The sequence below is a fragment of the Cetorhinus maximus genome, chromosome 8 (assembly GCF_964194155.1).
Source record: "Cetorhinus maximus chromosome 8, sCetMax3.hap1.1, whole genome shotgun sequence".
NCBI lineage: Eukaryota > Metazoa > Chordata > Chondrichthyes > Lamniformes > Cetorhinidae > Cetorhinus > Cetorhinus maximus.
Genome location: NC_135886.1, coordinates 5,328,542 through 5,347,927, shown reverse-complemented (window position 1 = coordinate 5,347,927; position 19,386 = coordinate 5,328,542). Strand labels below are relative to the sequence as shown.

Here is a 19,386-nt window from a genome sequence, read left to right as displayed (position 1 = left end):
ACTGTTGTGTCCTAGTTTGGGAAGGATGTCACTGATAGAATAGAGAAGAATTGAATTAAAATGAAACCTTGGATGAGAGGTTTTAGTAATGAGAAAAGCATCATCACAACTGAGGTGAATGACCAACTGGAGGCCTTGGAAATTGTTAGAAATTTTGATACGGTAACTCTAACTATTTCCACTAGTCAGTGAGTCAGCAACAAGAGAGCATTAACTTTAAAATTATCACTAAAAGGACAAAGGGAGAAATTTGGAGAATTTTATTGATGCAAACTGTTTTTAGGACATGGAATGCCCAACTGAAATAAGTTTACAAACAAATTCAATAGTAGAATTTAAAAGGGAAACCAATGTATGAGGGTATCGGAAAAGGACAATGAAATGGAATTAAATGAGGAGATCATTCAGAAAACCAGCATTCGAGCGATGGGCTGAATTCCCTCCCCTGTGTTGTAAAATTCCATCATTCCAGTCAAAATCTCAAATTATCCTGTATAAAAAATTAATTATTCACTCCCCATAAAACAATGACCCTGGGTCTGAAATAAGGAGGACTTTAGCCTATTTGAATGTAGCGGTTCAATTTTCTGCAGAGTGGGTGCAACATGTTCACCCAGAAACACCAAAATGGGCAGAAAACAAAGAGAATCGCATTTTCACCTGAGCAGCAGGAGACAGGAATTTACATATGCAAATATATTGACTCTGGTCATATGCCCATGTGGTCTCTTGCCTTAGTTGTCAGAGAAGAAGGGTGGAATTTGACACCCCCATCGCGGCAGGGACTGGGCTGTAAAATGCAGCGAGCCATTCTAAACTCCATGCACTCCGGCAGGACCATCAAATCCCACTGTCATAAAACTCTGACCAAAGACTGTCAGCAGCAGGTAGAAATTACACCTGTAACTGTATTTGTACTGGAGTGGTCTGCAGGGACTCAGTTGCAATCTGACCTTTGATGCCAGTCTTTTATAGGTTCAAGTTCCCCTTAAGAGTTAAAATTCAGGCTGATACCATGGTCCAGCACTGAGGTTGTGCTATACTGGTGGTGGTACTGCTTTGGAGATGAGGTGTTAAACTGAGGATCCACATCCCTTTTCGGTAGATTTAAACAATTCCAGGGTATTATTCACAGAATAGGGAAGTTCTCCTGGTGTCCTTGAAGCATTTATTCCTCAACCAATACACACAAATTGGGAGCAGGAGCAGGCCACTTGGTCTTTTGAGCCTGCTAATGCCACTACAAAACAGATCATCTAGTGAATGTTTTACTGATGTTTGTGGGGCTTTGTTGTGTACGAATTAACTTCCACATTTCCCGATATTAAAACTGTGGCTTTACTTCAAAAAAGTACTTCATAGGCTCTGATACACTTTGGGATATCCCAAGGTTGTGAAAGGTGATGAATCAATACAACTTATTTCTTACCTTTTGAAACAAACGATTTATTAAAATATATCTGAACCAATTATCTGAGTGCAAACTGGAGGGGGGAAGGGGGAGGGTGGAGCCAGTCCCAGCAGCAAGGTGGGTCATTATCATTAAATGGACAGAAAATCACTGGCAGGTCTGAGACATTCACGGTCAGTGGATAAAGATTCCCATCTTTACTGCAAGCTCAGAAAACTGCCCCCAAAGGGCAGAAAGTGACCATTGCCAGTATTAGGATGTGACTGTTTAATGTGTTCACATGAAATTCATGTCAAGAAAGTGTATCTCTGGATTGTAGTCCACCAACCTGAGCCCTTAACTGGCCCACTAGTAACTCTGTCCCACCAACTCGCAGACATAGTCAAGAAAGTGGAATTAGCAGTAAAGATAGATCACCACCAGGTATCAGCAACCTCTCCACTTGTGACCAGAGAGGAGTAAATTACACAGAAATCAATTCTACCAGCCAGGCTTTTCCTCAATTAATGAGGTTCCATTTGACAATGATGCTCTCTCAGTTGACTACAAGTGAAAATGAGGTGTATCTGAATGTTATTCCCTTGTTTCAACAGGACCTGAGTATTATTGTGAAGTTTCTACAACAGTATCACCAACTACACGTTTGAAAAGTACAGATATAACTACCAATCGAGCCACAACTTCAGATCCCGAAAATCCTGAAAGGTACAATGTTCTCATGGATTGGCACTGCTTCCATATGTGAGAGATACATTTGGCCAAAGGAGTGAAAGTTGTTCATTAATTTGGAAAGTAGCTCATCAGAATGGAAATGGTGGCTGGGTTTATATCATGCTGTTGTGTTAGCTTCTTAATGAGGGTGCATTTTACTGTTGGAAAATACAAGCAAGTGGTGAGCTTTTCCATTGTGTTGCCGCTGAGATGGTGCTTTTTGCCTTATTCACCTTGATTACTTCACCGCTACCGTAATCTCACAGTGTGTGAGGAGTTGTACTTGTCAAACTTACCTTGCTGCTGTCTACACTGACAGAGTAGTTGTATTCGGGCTGATGAAAATGGAGAATTCGCGTGATATACCTGCACATCCCTTGGTTTCACTAATGAGAGACATCTTGCATCTTTGGTCTTATTTCCATATTATTAGCCCAAGCTGTCGACAATAAGTAGCAGAAATTGTAGTCCGATGTAAATGCTCAGGATTCGGGTCTTTGAAGTTACAATGGTGATAAAGAGAAAACGCCAACTAAATGTCAAACAGAAAGAGGGACAGTTGGAAATGGACAGCAGGTATGTCCGCAGCTGTGGAGAAAATAAAAACGTTCATGGTTTGGGTGCAGACACTTCTTCAGAATTCTAGTCCACACACGAACCGAAGCAGGTCCACTCACCCCACACATCCCAACTGAGCTGCTGAATGTTTCCAGAATCTTCTGTTTTCCGTTCATATTTCTAGCACATGCAGTGCACTTACTTTTATCCAGATTATTGTCAATGATTTAAGAAGTATTGAAAGTATCTGATTTTTATTTTAAGACAAATCTCGATGTCTGCTCTGTTGTATAAAGTTGACTACAAAGATCATCTGAATATGAAATCCATATATGTATGAAACGGTTTTTGCTTCCATTTTTTTCTGGGATCATCAGCTATTCTTGCATTTGGATTTCAATAATTAAAACTGACCCAATATTAAACAGGGCTCAGTGGTAGCACACTCACCTTATGTGTCAAAGGCTGTGAGTTCACTTCCGCTCCAGAAACCTCAGCACATCATCTTGGCTGACACTCCAGTGCACTACTGAGGGAGTGCTGTGCTGTTAGAGGTGCCACCTCTCAGATGTGATAAACCCAAGGCCCATCTGCTCTCTCAGGTGTGTGTAACAGATCCCATAGTGACATTCATAGAAGAGCAGAACAGTTCTCCCTCGAGGCCTGGGCAACATCACTGAACAAATCGAATTATTTGTTTTTCCTCTAATTGCTATTTGTGGGAGCATGCTGTGTGCAAATTGAATGCCACATTTGCCAAATTACAACAGTTAAGCTGCATCAAAAATATTCATTGCTTGTAAAGTGCGTTGGGATGCCCTGAGGTCATGAAAGCCACTTTATAAATATCTACCTTTAAATATTTCTTTAAACAAATGGCCAGTAATCAATAGTGAACCAACACTGTCCCTTGTCTATTCTCTGTTTCACAGTCTGATTTACATTGTGCTCGGAGTGCTGGGGGGCATTCTTGTGGTGTTGGCTGTTTCTCTACTTCTGTACCGGAGGCAAATCAACAAGGGTGAGTTTCTATTTTTCTTTAATCATTTCATTATATGGCAATAATTTGCTGTAGAATAGAAAGAATATACAGTTTGTTGGATCAATCAACAATCACCCATGACCCTAGTATTCTCATTCTAGTCTACACATATTGAACATGGGGATGAATTTTTCTCTCTTCGAGCGGGCACGCTCCAGACCCAAATGAGAGTAAAATAGTGCACGATGAGGTCAGACTCTACTTCCACCACCTTTTCAGGAAGAGAGTTCCAAAGACTCACAACCCTAGGAGTGGAAACATTTTGCCTCATCTCCGTTTTAAATGGGGGCGACCCCTTATTTTTAAAAAATGACCCCTATTTCTAGATTCTTCCACAAGAGGAAACATTCTCTCCACATCCACCCCATCAAGACCCCTCAGGATTTTAAGCTGTTGAAGCAATCAGCACTCTCTTCTCATGCAGTTTAAATTGTTGCTCCCTTTATTGTTGGTATTCTTGCGAACTGTCCTGATGAGAACAAGGCAAAAAGCTTTGACAGCGCGTCTCTCTGAGTGAGTAAAAATTGGGCCTCTGATTTCTCCCTGTGATGAATCTCTTGACCTTCCATCAATGACACAACATAACAGGAACTTGTTTTCAGGATAGAATTGATCAGTTTTTGAAATGCTAAATCCTAAACAAACGGGAGTTAATTTTCACCTTCACATCATGGGTGTTAATCTGTCAGAGTGCTACGTAGAAATTAATGGAATGAAATTTGGGTGCGTTCTCTAATAGACAATCTGTTCTGTCAGACAGTAAATGTCATATGCTGGTAGTGTAGTTGCTGGTTTCTGGTGTGTGTGGCCTATCTTACCGAGAGAAACTAGTCTTACTCTGTTACTTGCTTTAAACTGCTTTATAAACACTGTATTTAAGATAGGTTACAGAGTAGGTATGCCTCCCCTGAGTACAGAGTGTTCCATCCTCTCTCCCGGGAAAATAGCACATGACTGCCAATGTCATTGATACATCATGGTGTACATCACTCATCAGCACAGCTATTCTATTAACCCATTACACTACAAACGCTTTTGTCATGCTATGTATAATAACCAGGCTGATTGTTCAATCCATGTTGGAAATCATTGGTGCAATGCAGCTGAACGCATTTCCATGAATGTGGATCAATGTCAGGTTATGCACACTTGCAACACATGTTTAGTTTAGAGATTTTAAACGTGTTAACCATTCCTTGTTACAGCTCTTTCAACAGTTACATTGTAATTTTTCAGGTACAAACAGCATTCTAAGTTATCGGAGAGACAAGACTCTCCATGATAATCAGGTAAGGATATTAACATTACTTCTCTGAATACTGTTTGGAAATTTGCAAGCTGGTGGATATAGAATTTACTAAGAACTTACAGCCATTTGGCCCATCTGCACGAGGCTGGTTTTTATGCTCCACACGAAACTCCTCTCACCCCTCTTCATCCCAGCCTATCAGCATATCCTTCTGTCCTTTTCTCTCTCATGTGCTTATCTAGCTTTCCTTTAAATGCAGCAATCCTATTGGACTCAACTCCTCCCAAGGGAAGGAATAAGGAATTCAGAAGAAACTTATTTACCCAGAGAGTGTCAGAATCTGAAACTCGTTACTATAAGGCAAAGTTCAGGCAAACACCATAAATAAAGCTGGATAAAGCAGGATAAGCAGTTGAGGGAGAAAGTAATAGAAAGATATTTTGAAGAGGTTGGATGAAGAGGGGTGGGAGGAGGGTCGTGAGGAGAATGATACTGGTATAGACCCATTGGGCTGAATTGTTTGTTTCTTTGCTGTAAATAATTGTTAATATCTTGTAATCCTTTATAAACTGATTTATATTAATGGATAAATAGCTTTCTCCTCATAACACCACAAGTCACCATTCAGGCTAATCAAAAATAAATGCAATCATTTTTTTAATATATTTTAGGAATTGGCAGCAGAGGAAGAGAGCACTGTGTATGCAAAGGTAAACCACACTCAGAGGAGCTCGGCAGCAACACACAGAGAGGGAACTGCCGAGTTGAATAATGAGGAAATCACATATGCAGCAGTGCAGTTGCAAAAGAAATCGTCTGCACGGAGAGATGAAGGGACAAGTCACTCAGTTAACAACCCGGACAGTGTCATCTACAGTGGAGTCATGATTCACAGCCAGACCACAAAGAAAAACACTAAAACTCCATTACATGATACTCCACAGGAATCTGAAATGGCAATTTATGCTACCGTTACTCATTAGCGAAACCATTCGGGTGGCGCATGTACTGCCCACTGCTCTTAACTTTGCATCTCAGTTGCATTGAGTTTCTTCTGCCATGAACTGTCCACATATTAGTCCAATTCTTCCTTGAACTTCGGAATTGTTTCCTCCATTCCCACTGCTCCTCCCAGTTTGGTATCATCAGCAAATGTAATCAATTGACCTTGAGTTTCAGAGTCCAGGACATTAATGTAAATTAGAGTTGTCCCAATACCAAGACTTATAGCACCGCACTCACCAGCCAGACCCCCCACCCCCCCAGCATTGGTAGCTCTGTTGCCGCTGATTCGCAAGTTCCAGGTTTGAGTTCCATGCCAGGACTTGAGTGGAAAATTCAAATGTTGACGCTCTGTGTAGTACTGAGGGAGTGCTGAACTGTTGGAGGTGCTGTTTTTTGGGTGAGATGTTAAACCGAGGTCCTATCTGCCTACTTGAGTGAATGTGATAGATCCCATGGCATTATTTTGAAGAAGAATAAGGGAGTTATCCCCGGTGTCCGGACCATTATTTATCCCTCAATCATCATCACAGAAACAAATAGCCTGATCATTATCACATTGCTGTTTGTGGGGGGTTTGCTGTGCACAAATTGGCTGCTGCATTTTCTACATCACAACAGTGACTACACTTCAAAAGTGCTCCATGGGCTGTAAAGCTCTTTGAGACATCCAGTGATCATGAAAAACATTATAAAAATCCACAGCTTTCTTTCTTTTCTTTAACACAACAGGCCTAATGGGCCAAATTTGGCTCAGCATCCAACTCTAGTCTCCAAGTCAGATCGTCATGGGTTAACTCCGGGACTTGATCATACAATCCAGGCAGATACTTCAGTGCAGTACTGAGAGAGTGCTCCACTGTTGGAACAGCCTTCTTTTAGGTGTGATATTAAACTGAAGCCAAAACAGAAAGATGGGGGTGTTGAATGGCAAGCAACAGGAAGGTCTGGGTCATGCTTGCGTAGAGACCAAAGATGTCCTGCAAAGCGATCACCCCACCCTCACAAGGACCATCTGTCACTTGTTCATGTTGTTCTTTCCAGAGAGCTTACCCTTGTCCTGCCATTATCACATTCTGCTTTCTGATCTTAATGTCACCATTAGTACCTCCTTTAGCCAGTATCACTATCAAGAACACCCCTTTGTCCTTTTGTCTATGACATCTCTGGCAATCTCTCCTTTGCCTCCACCTATCACTGACATTCTATCGACCTTCACCTGTTCCACCCCCCTTAAACAGCATAAATTTCATTACATTTTTACTACTCTCTAGCTCTGAAGAAGAATCATTAGGACTCAAAACGTTAACTCTTTTTTTCCCCTCCACAGATGCTGTTAGACCTGCTGAGTTTTTCCAGCATTTTCTGTTTTTGTTTCAGATTTCCAGCATCTGCAGTATTTGGCTTTTATCTTAGTATTAAACTGAAGCCCCTCCTGTGACCTTAGGTGGATGTAAAAGATCCCATGGCACTATTCAAACAGTTCTCCCAGTGTCCTGGTCAATATTTATTCTGCGCCTAGTATCAAGTAAAGAGATGACCTGCTTATTCATCCAGTTTTGGGCCCTTGCTGTATGATGATTTATTGCCACATCTCTCTGTTTCAAAAATACTTCATTGGCTGTGAAAGGCGTTGTATAAATTGTAAGTTCAACTCTTCTTTCTTTTCTAATGAGCATTAGTTTCATTTTGTCATTCAAACAATCTTTTTATCCCAGGGTTTACCCTAAATACACAGAGCTTTGGGGATGCCAGGGTTGAGGCCTCTGACCCTCTACAAGGAGCAGGTGGCAGATCTGGCTGGAGGGGACAGGTACCATTCCTGTCTAAAGGGCAAGGTTGGCATCCCCCAACAAGCCAGTGGGGGTCTTATAAAATAAATGGTATTATAGCTGCAAGGCCACCTCTGCGGAGGGGGAAAACCTCAAATGCAATTTGACAAATGCATTTTGAAAATCAGAGCACTTTCCAGACTAGCATTCGTGCTACACAAGTGTCAGGCAATGACCATCTCCAACAAGAGAGAATCTAACCATCGCCCTTTGATGTTCAATGGCATTACCATCACTGGATCCCCCACTATCAGTCTGGAGGCTTACCATTAACCAGAAACTGAACTGGACTAGCCATAGAAATACTGTGGCTACAAGGGCAGGACAAAGATGGGGAATCCTGCGGCAAATAACGCGCCTCCTGACTCCCCCAAAGCCTGTCCACCATTTACAAGGCACAAGTCAGGAGTGTGATGGAATACTCTCCACTTACCTGGATGAGTGCAGCTCCCATAACACTGAAGAAGCTGGACACTGTCCAGGAGAAAGCAGTCCGCTTGATTGGCACCACATCCACAAACAGTCACTCCCTCCACCACCGACACACAGTAGCAGCAGTGTGTACCATCTACAAGATGCACTGCAGGAATTCACCAAGGCTCCATAGACAGCACCTTCCAAACCCACAACCACTACCGTCTAGAAGGACAAGGCCAGCAGATAGATGGGAACACCACCACCTGGAGGTTCCCCTCTAAGTAACTCACCATTCTGACTTGGAAATATATCGCCATTCCTTCACTGTCACTGGGTCCTGGAACTCCCTTCCTAACAGCCCTGTGGGTGTACCTACAACACATGGACTGCAGCAGTTCAAGAAGGCAGCTCAGCACCACCTTCTCAAGGGCAATTAGGGATGGGCAATAAATGCTGGCCCAGCCAGTGAAGCCCACATCCCGTGAATGAATTTTAAAAAAAGTCCGGTGGGGAGATGTTATTCCTCAAAGAGATCATGAATGTTTTCGGCAATATCTTCCAATATCAAATCTATGTTAGTATTTATTTCTCAAGTTTACTCCTTTCAATAATTTCTATTACTTGTCATGAATGGAAGTGAAACTCAAGCTCGTGGTGCGCCAATGAAGCAGCTTCTGAAAACATCCCAGGCCTTGTCTGCAGGAGTCACACTGGGGAACTGGTGTAAACCCAATACCAATAAAGAAATGACAGAAATATTGGATATCTCTTTGTCTCAGTTTTTACAAAGTTTTTCACTTGAGGGTGAAGTTAAAAATCATGTTAAAACAGTTGGGATTGAAGGGGAGAAAATAATCGACAAATTAGCAAAACGGAAGTCAGGATGACCCCAGTGGCAGACAGGACACCCACTTGGTTGCCAACTCTCCAGAATTGGCGTGGAGACTCTTGGAATTGAAGATTAATCTCCAGGACATTGCTGTGCGCAACCCTAGAGAAAAATCATTGGGGCTTTAGAAAGGATTGGTTTTTTTTGTCATTTTCTTGATCCAATTGGGTACTGAGTCATTTTGCTTTCCTTTTGCCATAGGAAGGCAGTGCATTGCAAAGATAGATGTGTTGGCCAACTAATGGCTTGACCATAAGGGTGCGATGAAAGCTCCCGGAATGCATTTAATCACGGGCAACCCTAGCACTCACTGAGAGCCAAGCCCAGCAGGTGTCTGGAGATGACCTGGGGCATCCGTGTGACCTCCTGTTTTAACTCGCAACTGGAGTTGCAGTCATCAGTGGGAAAAACCTGGGGTCACTAGCTTTTATAAAAGTGGATACCTCTCCAGAGGGTGCCTCAAAATGGGGGCAACCTTATGTTCCCCTTTCTGCAGCAGCAGTGCCCACCTCTGCCAGTGGAATTGCACCCCTGCCAAGGCTGTAGGCCTTCTTGCCTGCCCGCCTTCCTCAATCGGATGATAGGCCTGGGTGTGGTCTCTTCATTGGCTGCCTCCAGGAAGATCTCTCAGCCAGACCCGTGGGTCGAGACCCAAATATGGTCCCGCCCTTTGATTATTTTTAAAGGGCACAAGGTTCTGCCCAAGGTGTGCAGCCCTCTGAGGGCAATTACTTCTGATGTAAAATACTGCCACTTACATCTTGCAAAAGAAATTCTTCATTTATTCTCTTACCTATGAGCAGGGAACATGAATTTTAGTCAGGGGTTGTTGTCCTGACTTTTGCAGTTACTTTGGTGTTCTGAGATTGGTACATCTAGAAACATTTGAAGTAAACTCATTAGCTTCATGATAAGCTCACCATATGGACTGGTTCTCTGACTGCTCAGAGGCCTGATTTGATGGTTCTTCAAGGGCTTACCAATGTCTGACCAAAGTATATATTATTGATCCAGCTCTACCCCACCCCCCACCCCTTAAACCAGCTTATATTTCACCTCTTTTCTATTTATACTTAGTTCTGTTGAAGAGTCATTCGGACTCGAAACGTTAACTGTGTTCCTCTCCGCAGATGCTGTCAGACCTGCTGAGTTTTTCCAGGTATTTTTATTTTTGTTTTGGATTTCCAGCATCCGCAGTTTTTTTGATTTTATATATTCTTCCATCCCAAGTAAAGAAGCTATTTAAAAAGAATTTCTGTATGGTATTCTTGCAATGACGTCAATGTGGTTTACATTTGTAGAAGGAAAGCAGAAATTACAAAATAACTTTGTAGAACAGAAAATTTAAACGATCTGCCTAATTTCTTGCTTCTTGGAGGTTTTCATTACATCTGTTGAAATACCTACAGTCATTTCTGTTAAACAGCTGTGAAAAGGCCCTTAATGTGAACATTAGATTTAGATCTTTCATTCTCTATTTTTGTTTCAGTGAGAATAAGCGAAAATCTTTGTTCCTCATTCATACTGGGAACATTTATTATTCAATTTTTTAATTCAGTCATGGGATGTGGGCATCGCTGGCTGGGCCAGCATTTATTGCCCATCCCTAATTGCCCTTGAGAAGGTGGTGGTGAGCTGCCTTCTTGAACCACTGCAGTAGTGTGGGTACACCCACAGGAGAGAGGTTCCAGGATTTTGACCCAGCGACAGTGAAGGAATAGCGATATATTTCCAAGTCAGGATGGTGAGTGGCTTGGAGGGAAGATTCCAGGTGTTGGTGTTCCTATGTATCTGCTGCCCTTGTCATTCTATATGGTGATGGTCAAGGGTTTGGAAGGTGCTGTCTAAGGTAACTTGCTGAGTTCCTGCAGTGCATCTTGTAGATGGTACTCTGCATTACTGATGAAGGGAATGGATGTTTTTGGATGGGGTGCTAATCAAGCGGGCTGCTTTGTCCTGGATGGTATTGAGCTTCTTGAGTGTTGTTGGAGCTGCCCTCATCCAGGTAAGTGGAGGGTATTCCATCACAATCCTGACTTGTGCCTTGTAGATGGTGGACAGGCTTTGGGGGAGTTAGGTGAGTTACTCGCTGCAGGATTCCCTGTCTTTGACCTGCTCTTATAGCCACAGTATTTATATGGCTAGTCCAGTTCAGTTTCTAGTAACCCCCCAGACTGATAGTGGGGGATTCAGCGATGGTAATGCTATTAAATGTCAAGGTGCAATGGTAAAGTTCTCTCTTGTTGGGGATGGCAATGGCCTGGCACTTGTGTGGTGCGAATTTACTTTTCACTTGTCAGCCAAAGCCTAGATATAGTCCAGGTCATGCTGCATTTGGACATGGACTGCTTCAGTACCTGAGAAGTCGCGAATGGTGCTGAATGTGCAATCATCAGCGAACATCCCCACTTCTGACCTTATTGCAGAAGGTAGGTCATTGATGAAGCAGCTGAAGGTGGTTGGGCCTAGGACACTATCCTGAGAAACTCCAGCAGTGATGCTCTGGAACTGAGATGGTTGACCTCCAACAACCACAAACATCTTCCTTTGTGCTAGATATGACTCCAACCAGTGGAGAGTTTTCCCCCTGATCCTGAATAACTTCAGTTTTGCTAGGTCTTCTTGATGCCATGATTGGTCAAATGCTGCCTTGATGGCAAGGGCAGTCACACTCGCTTTACCTCTGGAGTTCAGCTCTTTTGTCCATATTTGAGGTCAGAGCTGAGTGATCCTGACAGAACCCAAACTAAGCGTCAGTGACTTGGTTATTGCTAAGCGAGTGCCACTTGATAGTTGTATCTTCAAACAACTAAAGTGAGAACTTGCAGAGTGTCCAAATCTTTAAAACCGAAAATAGGTTTTTGTTATAAGCCTGAGTATTAGCTGAATGCAAGTTTATTACATTGTAAAAGGAGCTAGACTTTGCCTAATTTAAATGCTTTAGAAATAGTCTGAGGTAATAGCAACTCACCAAGGCTCCTTCGACAGCACCTTCCAAACACTTGAATTCTACCATCTAGTAGAATAAAGATAACAGATGTGTGGGAACACCACCATGTGCAAGTTCCTCTCCAAGTTACTCAGTATCCTGACCAGAAACCATAATGCTGTTCCTTCATTTTCACTGGGTCAATAATCCAGACCTCTCTCCCTAACACCTAACACCCTAACAAGGACAGCAGCGGTTCAAGAGAGTAACTCACCACCATCTTCTCAAGGACAGTTAGGGATAGACAACAGGGTCTTGCCAATGGCCCCCACAACCCAAGAATGAATAAAAGAAGTTTTTGTCGGGTTGAATATTTACATGCTTTCTGTTTGATGCAACCTAAAAATTCCTAGGGGCAACATTTTCCTCCCGCCAGGTGGATGTGTGGGAGCGGGCACAGGTGGGCAGGTTCCTGATCGGCGCCATTGGTCGGGGCTAGCCGCCATTTTACGAGAACGGGCCAATTAAGGCCCGCCCAGCGTGATGTCCACCAGGAGGTGCTATGCACTCCCTATGTGGGCGGGGGGGGATTCCCTCAGCCAGGAGTGCGCGAAGGAGCGCACAGATCTCCCTGAGGCAAAGTGCTGCCTCAGGGAGATCGGCTCAGATGTTAAACTTTAAATAAAGCTGAGAAAAATATTTCACAGCCGTGTCCCCCCATGTGACACCATCACATGAGTTGGGACATGTCCATAATTTTTATTTTGAAATATTCTTAGATTTTTAAATCCCTCATGAAACATCATCCCGCGCGAGGTTTCACGGACGGGCAGGCCCATTAATAACCTCAATCAGTTTTTTAATGGCCTTAATAGGCCATTGACAGGTCATAGGAATGACATGTACAGGGCTGTTATTGAGAATGATTGCCTCAATATGTCAGTCCATAAGACCATATGACAAAGGAGCAGAAATTAGGCCATTCGGCCCATCGAGTCTGCTCCACCATTCAATCATGGCTGATAAGTTTCTCAACCCCATTCTCCCGCTTTCTCCCCATAACTTTTGATCCCCTTAATAATCAGGAACCTATCTATCTCGGTCTTAAATACACTCAATGACCTGGCCTCCACAGCCTTCTGTAGCAATGAATTCCATAGATTCAGCACTCTCTGGCTAAAGAAGTTTCTCCTCATCTCAGTCTTGGCTCAGTATGTAACACTCTCACCTCTGGGTCAAGACGTTTGTGAATTCAAGTCACAATCCAGTAACATGAGTGCCTAGTCCAGGCTGGCAGTATTGAGGGCATGCTGCACTGTCCGTAGGTGCCATCTTTTGATGAGATGAAGCCCTGCTGCCTGCCTTCTAAGGTGGATAAGAAAAAAAATCCCACCACACTTTTCAAAGGAGTTGGGAAAGGAACGGGAACAGTTCAGCAATACGGTGATGTAGTAAATTGGACCACGTGGCTGAACCACAAACTTCCCCTTCAGAAGTCCTAAGAGGTTTAATAATAGAAGCTGAAAGGGTTGAGTCAAGAGAAAACCTGTTTCAAAATCGCAGTTGTAAGATTTTTTTCTGTTCCTCTGGTTGTATTGAATGACTAATGAGCACATGACGACACCACAATGTGTGGTTGTCCGTTTATATTTAAGCGTGTCTCAGAGGCGTGCCCTGTGCTATGCAATTTATACTGGAAAGGGAGAGTTAGGTCCTTGGAGTTTTGATAGCGTTTCACTGGTGTATCTCTGTAGAAGTCAAAGCTCATGTACTGTTATCTGCTCCTCGGTGCCAGGAAGTCCTTCAACCACTTCATATATGCTTAAAAGCTTGCAGTGACAGTGCAATAATCAGCATGCTAATGATCATGGGCTTAATAGCAGTGAGACAGATGTGAGGCTGAATATAACCCAGGATTTTTTTAAATGGCTAAGTATTAACAAGGAGTGCAAACAGACATGCATATTTTATCTCCTATCAGTTATTTTCCAAATCTTGTATGAGAAATGCCAGTGATATTGTTTCACCTGACCCACATCTCTACCTCACCACCAGCTCCCTCAATCCCTCCACTGTCTCTAAACTGTCAGGCTGCATGTCCAACACCCAGTACGACCTGAACAGAAATTTCCTCCAACTAAATATCGAGATAACCAAAGCTATTGCTGTTAGTCCCTGCCACATATTCCATTCCCTAGACACTGACTCCATCTTACTCCCTAACATCTGTCTCAGGCTAAACCAGGCAGTTCGCAAACTTGCTGTCATACTTCAACCTAAGATGAGCTTCTGACCATATATCCATGCTATCACTAAGATCACCTTTTCCCAGCTCCGTAACATCGCCCGACTCTGCCCCTGTCTCAGCTCATCTGCTGCTAAAACCCTCATCAATGCCTTTTTTAATCTCTACATGACTATTCTAATGCCCTCCTGGTCGCCCTCCCATGTTCAATCTCCATAAACTTGAGGTCATCCAAAATGCGGCTGACCTTATCATAATGTGCACAAAGTCCCATTTACCCCTGTGTTCGCTGATTTATATTGGCTCCCATTTAAACAACACATCAATTTTAACATTCTCATCTTTGCTTTAAAATCCTACATGACTCCATCTCCCCCATCTCTGCATTCTCCTCCAGCCCTCCAGCTCCTTTAAGTCTGTCCTCTTGCACATCTCCAATTGTAATCACTCCAGAATTGGTTGCTGAACTTTTAACTGCAGAGACCCTAAGCTCTTGAATTCCCTCCCTGAACTTACCTGCCTGTCTCCCTCTCTCTCCTCCTTTAAAATGCTCCTTAAAACCTACCTCATTGGCGAAGCCTTTGGTCATGTGTCCTGATATCTCCTTATGTGTCCCAGTGTCAAATGTTATTTGATAATGCTCCTGTGATGTGCCATGGACCATTTTAACCACGTTAAAGATGCTACATAAAATCAAGTTGTTGCTGGCAGCTTTCGACCGGGTGTGACATCAAGAACCCCGAGTAAACCTGGAGTCAATGGGAATCAGGGGGGAAACTCTCTGCTGGCTGGATTCATATCCAGCACAAAGGAAGATGATTGTGGTTGTTGGAGGCCAATCATCTCAGTTCCAGGATATCACTGCAGGAGATCCTCAGGGTAGGGCCCTAGACCCAACCATCTGCAGCTGCTTCATCAATGACTTTCGCTCCAGCATAAGGTCAGAAGTGGGGATGTTCACTGATTATTGTACAATTTTCAGTACCATTTGTGACTCCACAGATGCTGAAGCAGTCTTTGCCTACATGCAGCAAGACCTGGACAATATTTAGGTTTGGCTGACAATGGAAAATAACATTCAGACTACATAAGTACCAGGCAATGACCATCCCCAACAAGAGAATCAAGCAATTTCCTCCTGATAATCAACATCAATTCCACCATTGAATCCCCAACCATCAATATCTGAAGGTGAGCATTGACCAGAAGCTTGACTGGACCAGCCATATAAAAACTGTGGCTACATGAGCAGATCAAAGGCTGGGAATTCTATGGTGAGTAACTCACCTCCTCACTCCTCAAAACATGTCCACCATCTGCAAGGCACATGTCAGGAGTGTGTTGGAATACCCTCCGCTTGCCTGGATGAGTGCAGCTCATACTCAAGAAGCTCAACACCATCCAAGACAAAGCAATCCTCTTGATACGCACCCCATCCACCACCTTAAATATTCCCCCCCACCCCACCACCCACCACCATCTCGCATGGTGGTAGCAGCATGTACCAACTACAAGATTAAAAATGAATGAAAAAGAACTTGCATTTATATAGCACCTTTCATGACCTAAGGATGTCCAAAAGCACAAAACAATTGATGATTTACTTTTGCAACACAGTCTCTATTGCAATGTACAAATGCAGCAGCCAATTTGCACACACACTCTCAACAATTTGGTGATGAGCAGATTATTTGTTATTAGTGATAATGGTGGCAACATTGGCCAGGATACCAAGAGAATTCCTCTCCTCTTCTTCAAATAGTGTCATGGGATCCTCTACATCCACCTGAGAGGGCAGAAAGGGCCTCGGTTCAACTTCCCATCTGAATGTCTGTACCCCTGATCGTTTAGCACTCCCTCAGTACGTCACTGAAGAATGAGTGATTCATTAGATTATATGTGGCTTGAATTTTAGACTCAGAAGTGTGAATACAATACATAAACCACAACTGACACTTTATCTGAGTTATCTTTCACATCTGCTTATTTAGACTACTGTTCTTTTTCTCTCTTTCTTTGACTAATATTGTGAGTTTACCTTTTTACACATCACCCTAACCGGCTTAAATCTTCCCCCATTGCCCTTTCACACTTTTCACAAGGATGTGGGCGTTTCTCTGGTTTACATGAAAGACATTACATTTTCACAGCCATCCCTAGTTTCAAAAGTGGTTCTACTGTCCCAAGAATTTGAAACCCTTCTTGCTACACCATCTTTCCAGACATACATTGACAATTCTAATCTTTCCATTCCTGACTGGTCCAGTTTGTGAAAATGGGAGAAATTCTGAATTCCGATCATGTTGGGTTTTTTGCTCCTTAACCTAGAATTCAGCTCGTTGAAAACCCTTTGCAGAACCTCAATGTTCAAACTGACTGTGTGTGTTAACTGTTAACCCTACTTAGTTTCTTTGTGATGCAAAATCTGCCCCAGCTAAGAGTCCAGCTCCTTCTTAAAAGCATTCAGAGAGTCAGCATCCACCACACCATAGACACACTACTCTCTAGGAAAAGAATTATCGTCCAACATCTAGCCTATCCCTACTGCAGAATAATTTAAACACATGTGTGATGCTCCAATCTATCAAACTGAAATAATTCTATCAATAAGCACAGAATCCAGCCTTTCATTATTCTATACAGCTCTATCACATTATCTCTTACTCTAAACCGCCCTAAGCTAAATTGGCCCAACTCTTTGGACTGAATTTTCCAGCCTTGTTATGATCGTCTTGGAGGCAGAGGAGCCAGGAAAATAGGGAATGGCACGTCAGGGCAACACGCGATGCATTCCTGCTGCCAGGAAGTTTCCCCAGGGACAGACTGAGACAAGGGTCAGCTGCCCACAGAGCAGAGGCAGGGAGGCAATTACATGGTTAAGGCCCCAATTATGGGTGATTTTGAGGCTCTGCCAGCATTTTGTCGGTAACGGAGCGGACCCTCACCATGCACGGGTGACCCCAACTCGATGGAGGCAGCCTCCCGGCTGGCAAGATGGGGATTCATCAGAGCTGGGGACCAAGGAAAGGCTGCACCTGCGACCCAGACAGTTCCACCATAAGGGTCTCCCCTCCTCTCCAAGGAGCCCACCAGCTTAGTCCCTCTGAAATCATCCTTTAAATTTTCACCTCCGAGGGGGCCTCCACATTGAGATGCCCTCATGGGCCTTAAATGCCTCAGTAGCACCTACCTCTCCCAGTAGAGTTACTGAGGCTCTAGAACTGGCAGCCCTTTGACTGAGCCTGGAGCACCAGGAGCCGCCGACCACCCTTAATAGAACAGCAAACACACAGCCAGCAAATCAGCAGGCTGCCTCTGGCAAGATTGCACCTCCATCTCACTCGTGATGAGTGCCAGCTTGGGATCTCCATTTGATCCCGACATTGGGATGCTGAAGCCCACAGGAAAATCCTGCCCTTTTAGTTTATCTTAATAACTAAAGCTGCTTAAGCTACAACATTAGGAAATATTCCACTTCAGTCAAAGTCATACTGGACATTATTTCTCTTTAATTCATTCATGGGATGTGGGTGTCGCTGTTTAGGCCATCATTTATTGCCCATCCCTAATAACAGCCCTTGAGAAGGTGGTGGTGAACGGCCTTCTTGAACCGCTGCAGTCCATGTGTGTTGTTGGTACACCCACAGTGCCGTCAGGAAGGGAGTTCCAGGATTTGGACACAGCAACAGTGAAGGAACAGCAATATATTTTGGTGAGTGCCTTGGAGGGGAATTAGGAGGTGGTGGTTTTCCCATGCATCTGCTTTCCTTGTCCTTCTAGGTGGTAGAGGCTGCGGGATTGGAAGGTGCTGTCGAAGGAACCTTGGCGAGTTGCTGCAGTGCATCTTGTAGAGGATACACACTGCTGCCACTTGTGTGTCGGTGGTGGAAGGAGTGAATGGTTAAGTGGTGGATGGGGTGCCAATCAAGTGGGCTGCTTTGTCCTGGATGGTGTTGAGCTTCTTGAATGTTGTTGGAGCTGCACTCATCCAGGCAAGAGGAGAGTATTCCATCACACTCCTGTCATTTGCCTTGTAGACCAGAGAATCACAGAACCACAGAATCACACAGTGCAGAGGAGGACCTTCGGCCCATCGAGTCTGCACCGACACGTGAGAAACACCTGGCCTTCCTACCTAATCCCATTCACCAGCACTTGGTCCATAGCCTTGAATGTTATGACGTGTCAAGTGCTCATCCAGGTACTTTCTAAAGGATATGAGACAACCCGCCTCCACCACCCTCCCAGGCAGTGCATTCCAGACCGTCACTACCCTCTGGGTAAAAAATCTTTCCTCATATCCCCCCTAAACCTCCTGCCCCTCATCTTGAACTTATGCCCCCTTGTGACTGACCCTTCAACTGAGGAGGACAGCTGCTCCCTTTCCACCCTGTCCATGCCCCTCATAATCTTGTACACCTCGATCAAGTCGCCCCTCAGTCTTCTCTGCTCCAACGAAAACAACCCAAGTCTATCCAACCTCTCTTCATAACTTAAATGTTTCATCCCAGGCAACATCCTGGTGAATCTCCTCTGCACTCCCTCCAATGCAATCACATCCTTCCTATAATGTGGTGACCAGAACTGCACACAGTACTCCAGCTGTGGCCTCACCAAGCTTCTGTACAACTCCAACATGATCTCCCTACTTTTGTAATCTATGCCTCGATTGATAAAGGCATGTGTCCCATATGCCTTTTTCACCACCCCACTAACATGCCCCTCCGCCTTCAGAGATCCATGGACACACACGCCAAGGTCCCTTTGTTCATCAGAACTTCAGAGTGTCATGCCGTTCATTGAATAATTCCTTGTCAAAGTACTCCTTCCAAGTGTATCACCTCACACTTTTCAGGGATAAATTCCATCTGCCACTTATCAGGTGATTTTCTTTTCCAGACTCTCAATGGATCAGATCCTCACAGCTTGACCGAAGAGGGAAAATGACGATTCAGGGGTTACATCTACATTGATGGAACTTTTCATCCTGATCAAATATTCATTATTTATCCAGCTTTGGAACATTTCTTTTAACATTTCTACATAATAAGCTGGATTTTGTCATTAAATGATTTTGACTATTAAATTAGCAGAGGAATCA

At 43.7% G+C, this 19,386-nt stretch overlaps 2 protein-coding genes across 2 annotated transcripts in view; both read left to right on the top strand.

The window, feature by feature from the left end:
• The window catches only part of LOC144684059 (uncharacterized), a 177,933-nt gene that overhangs the window by 76,937 nt on the left and 81,610 nt on the right, over positions 1 to 19,386 (top strand). The window lies entirely within an intron of this gene.
• On the top strand, positions 61 to 6,028 carry LOC144684032 (uncharacterized). The gene is made up of 5 exons (XM_078547750.1): positions 61 to 184; positions 2,005 to 2,116; positions 3,613 to 3,701; positions 4,959 to 5,011; positions 5,643 to 6,028. Exons 1-5 carry the CDS (start codon positions 61 to 63, stop codon positions 5,952 to 5,954), a joined length of 690 nt encoding a protein of 229 aa, XP_078403876.1. The 3' UTR covers positions 5,955 to 6,028.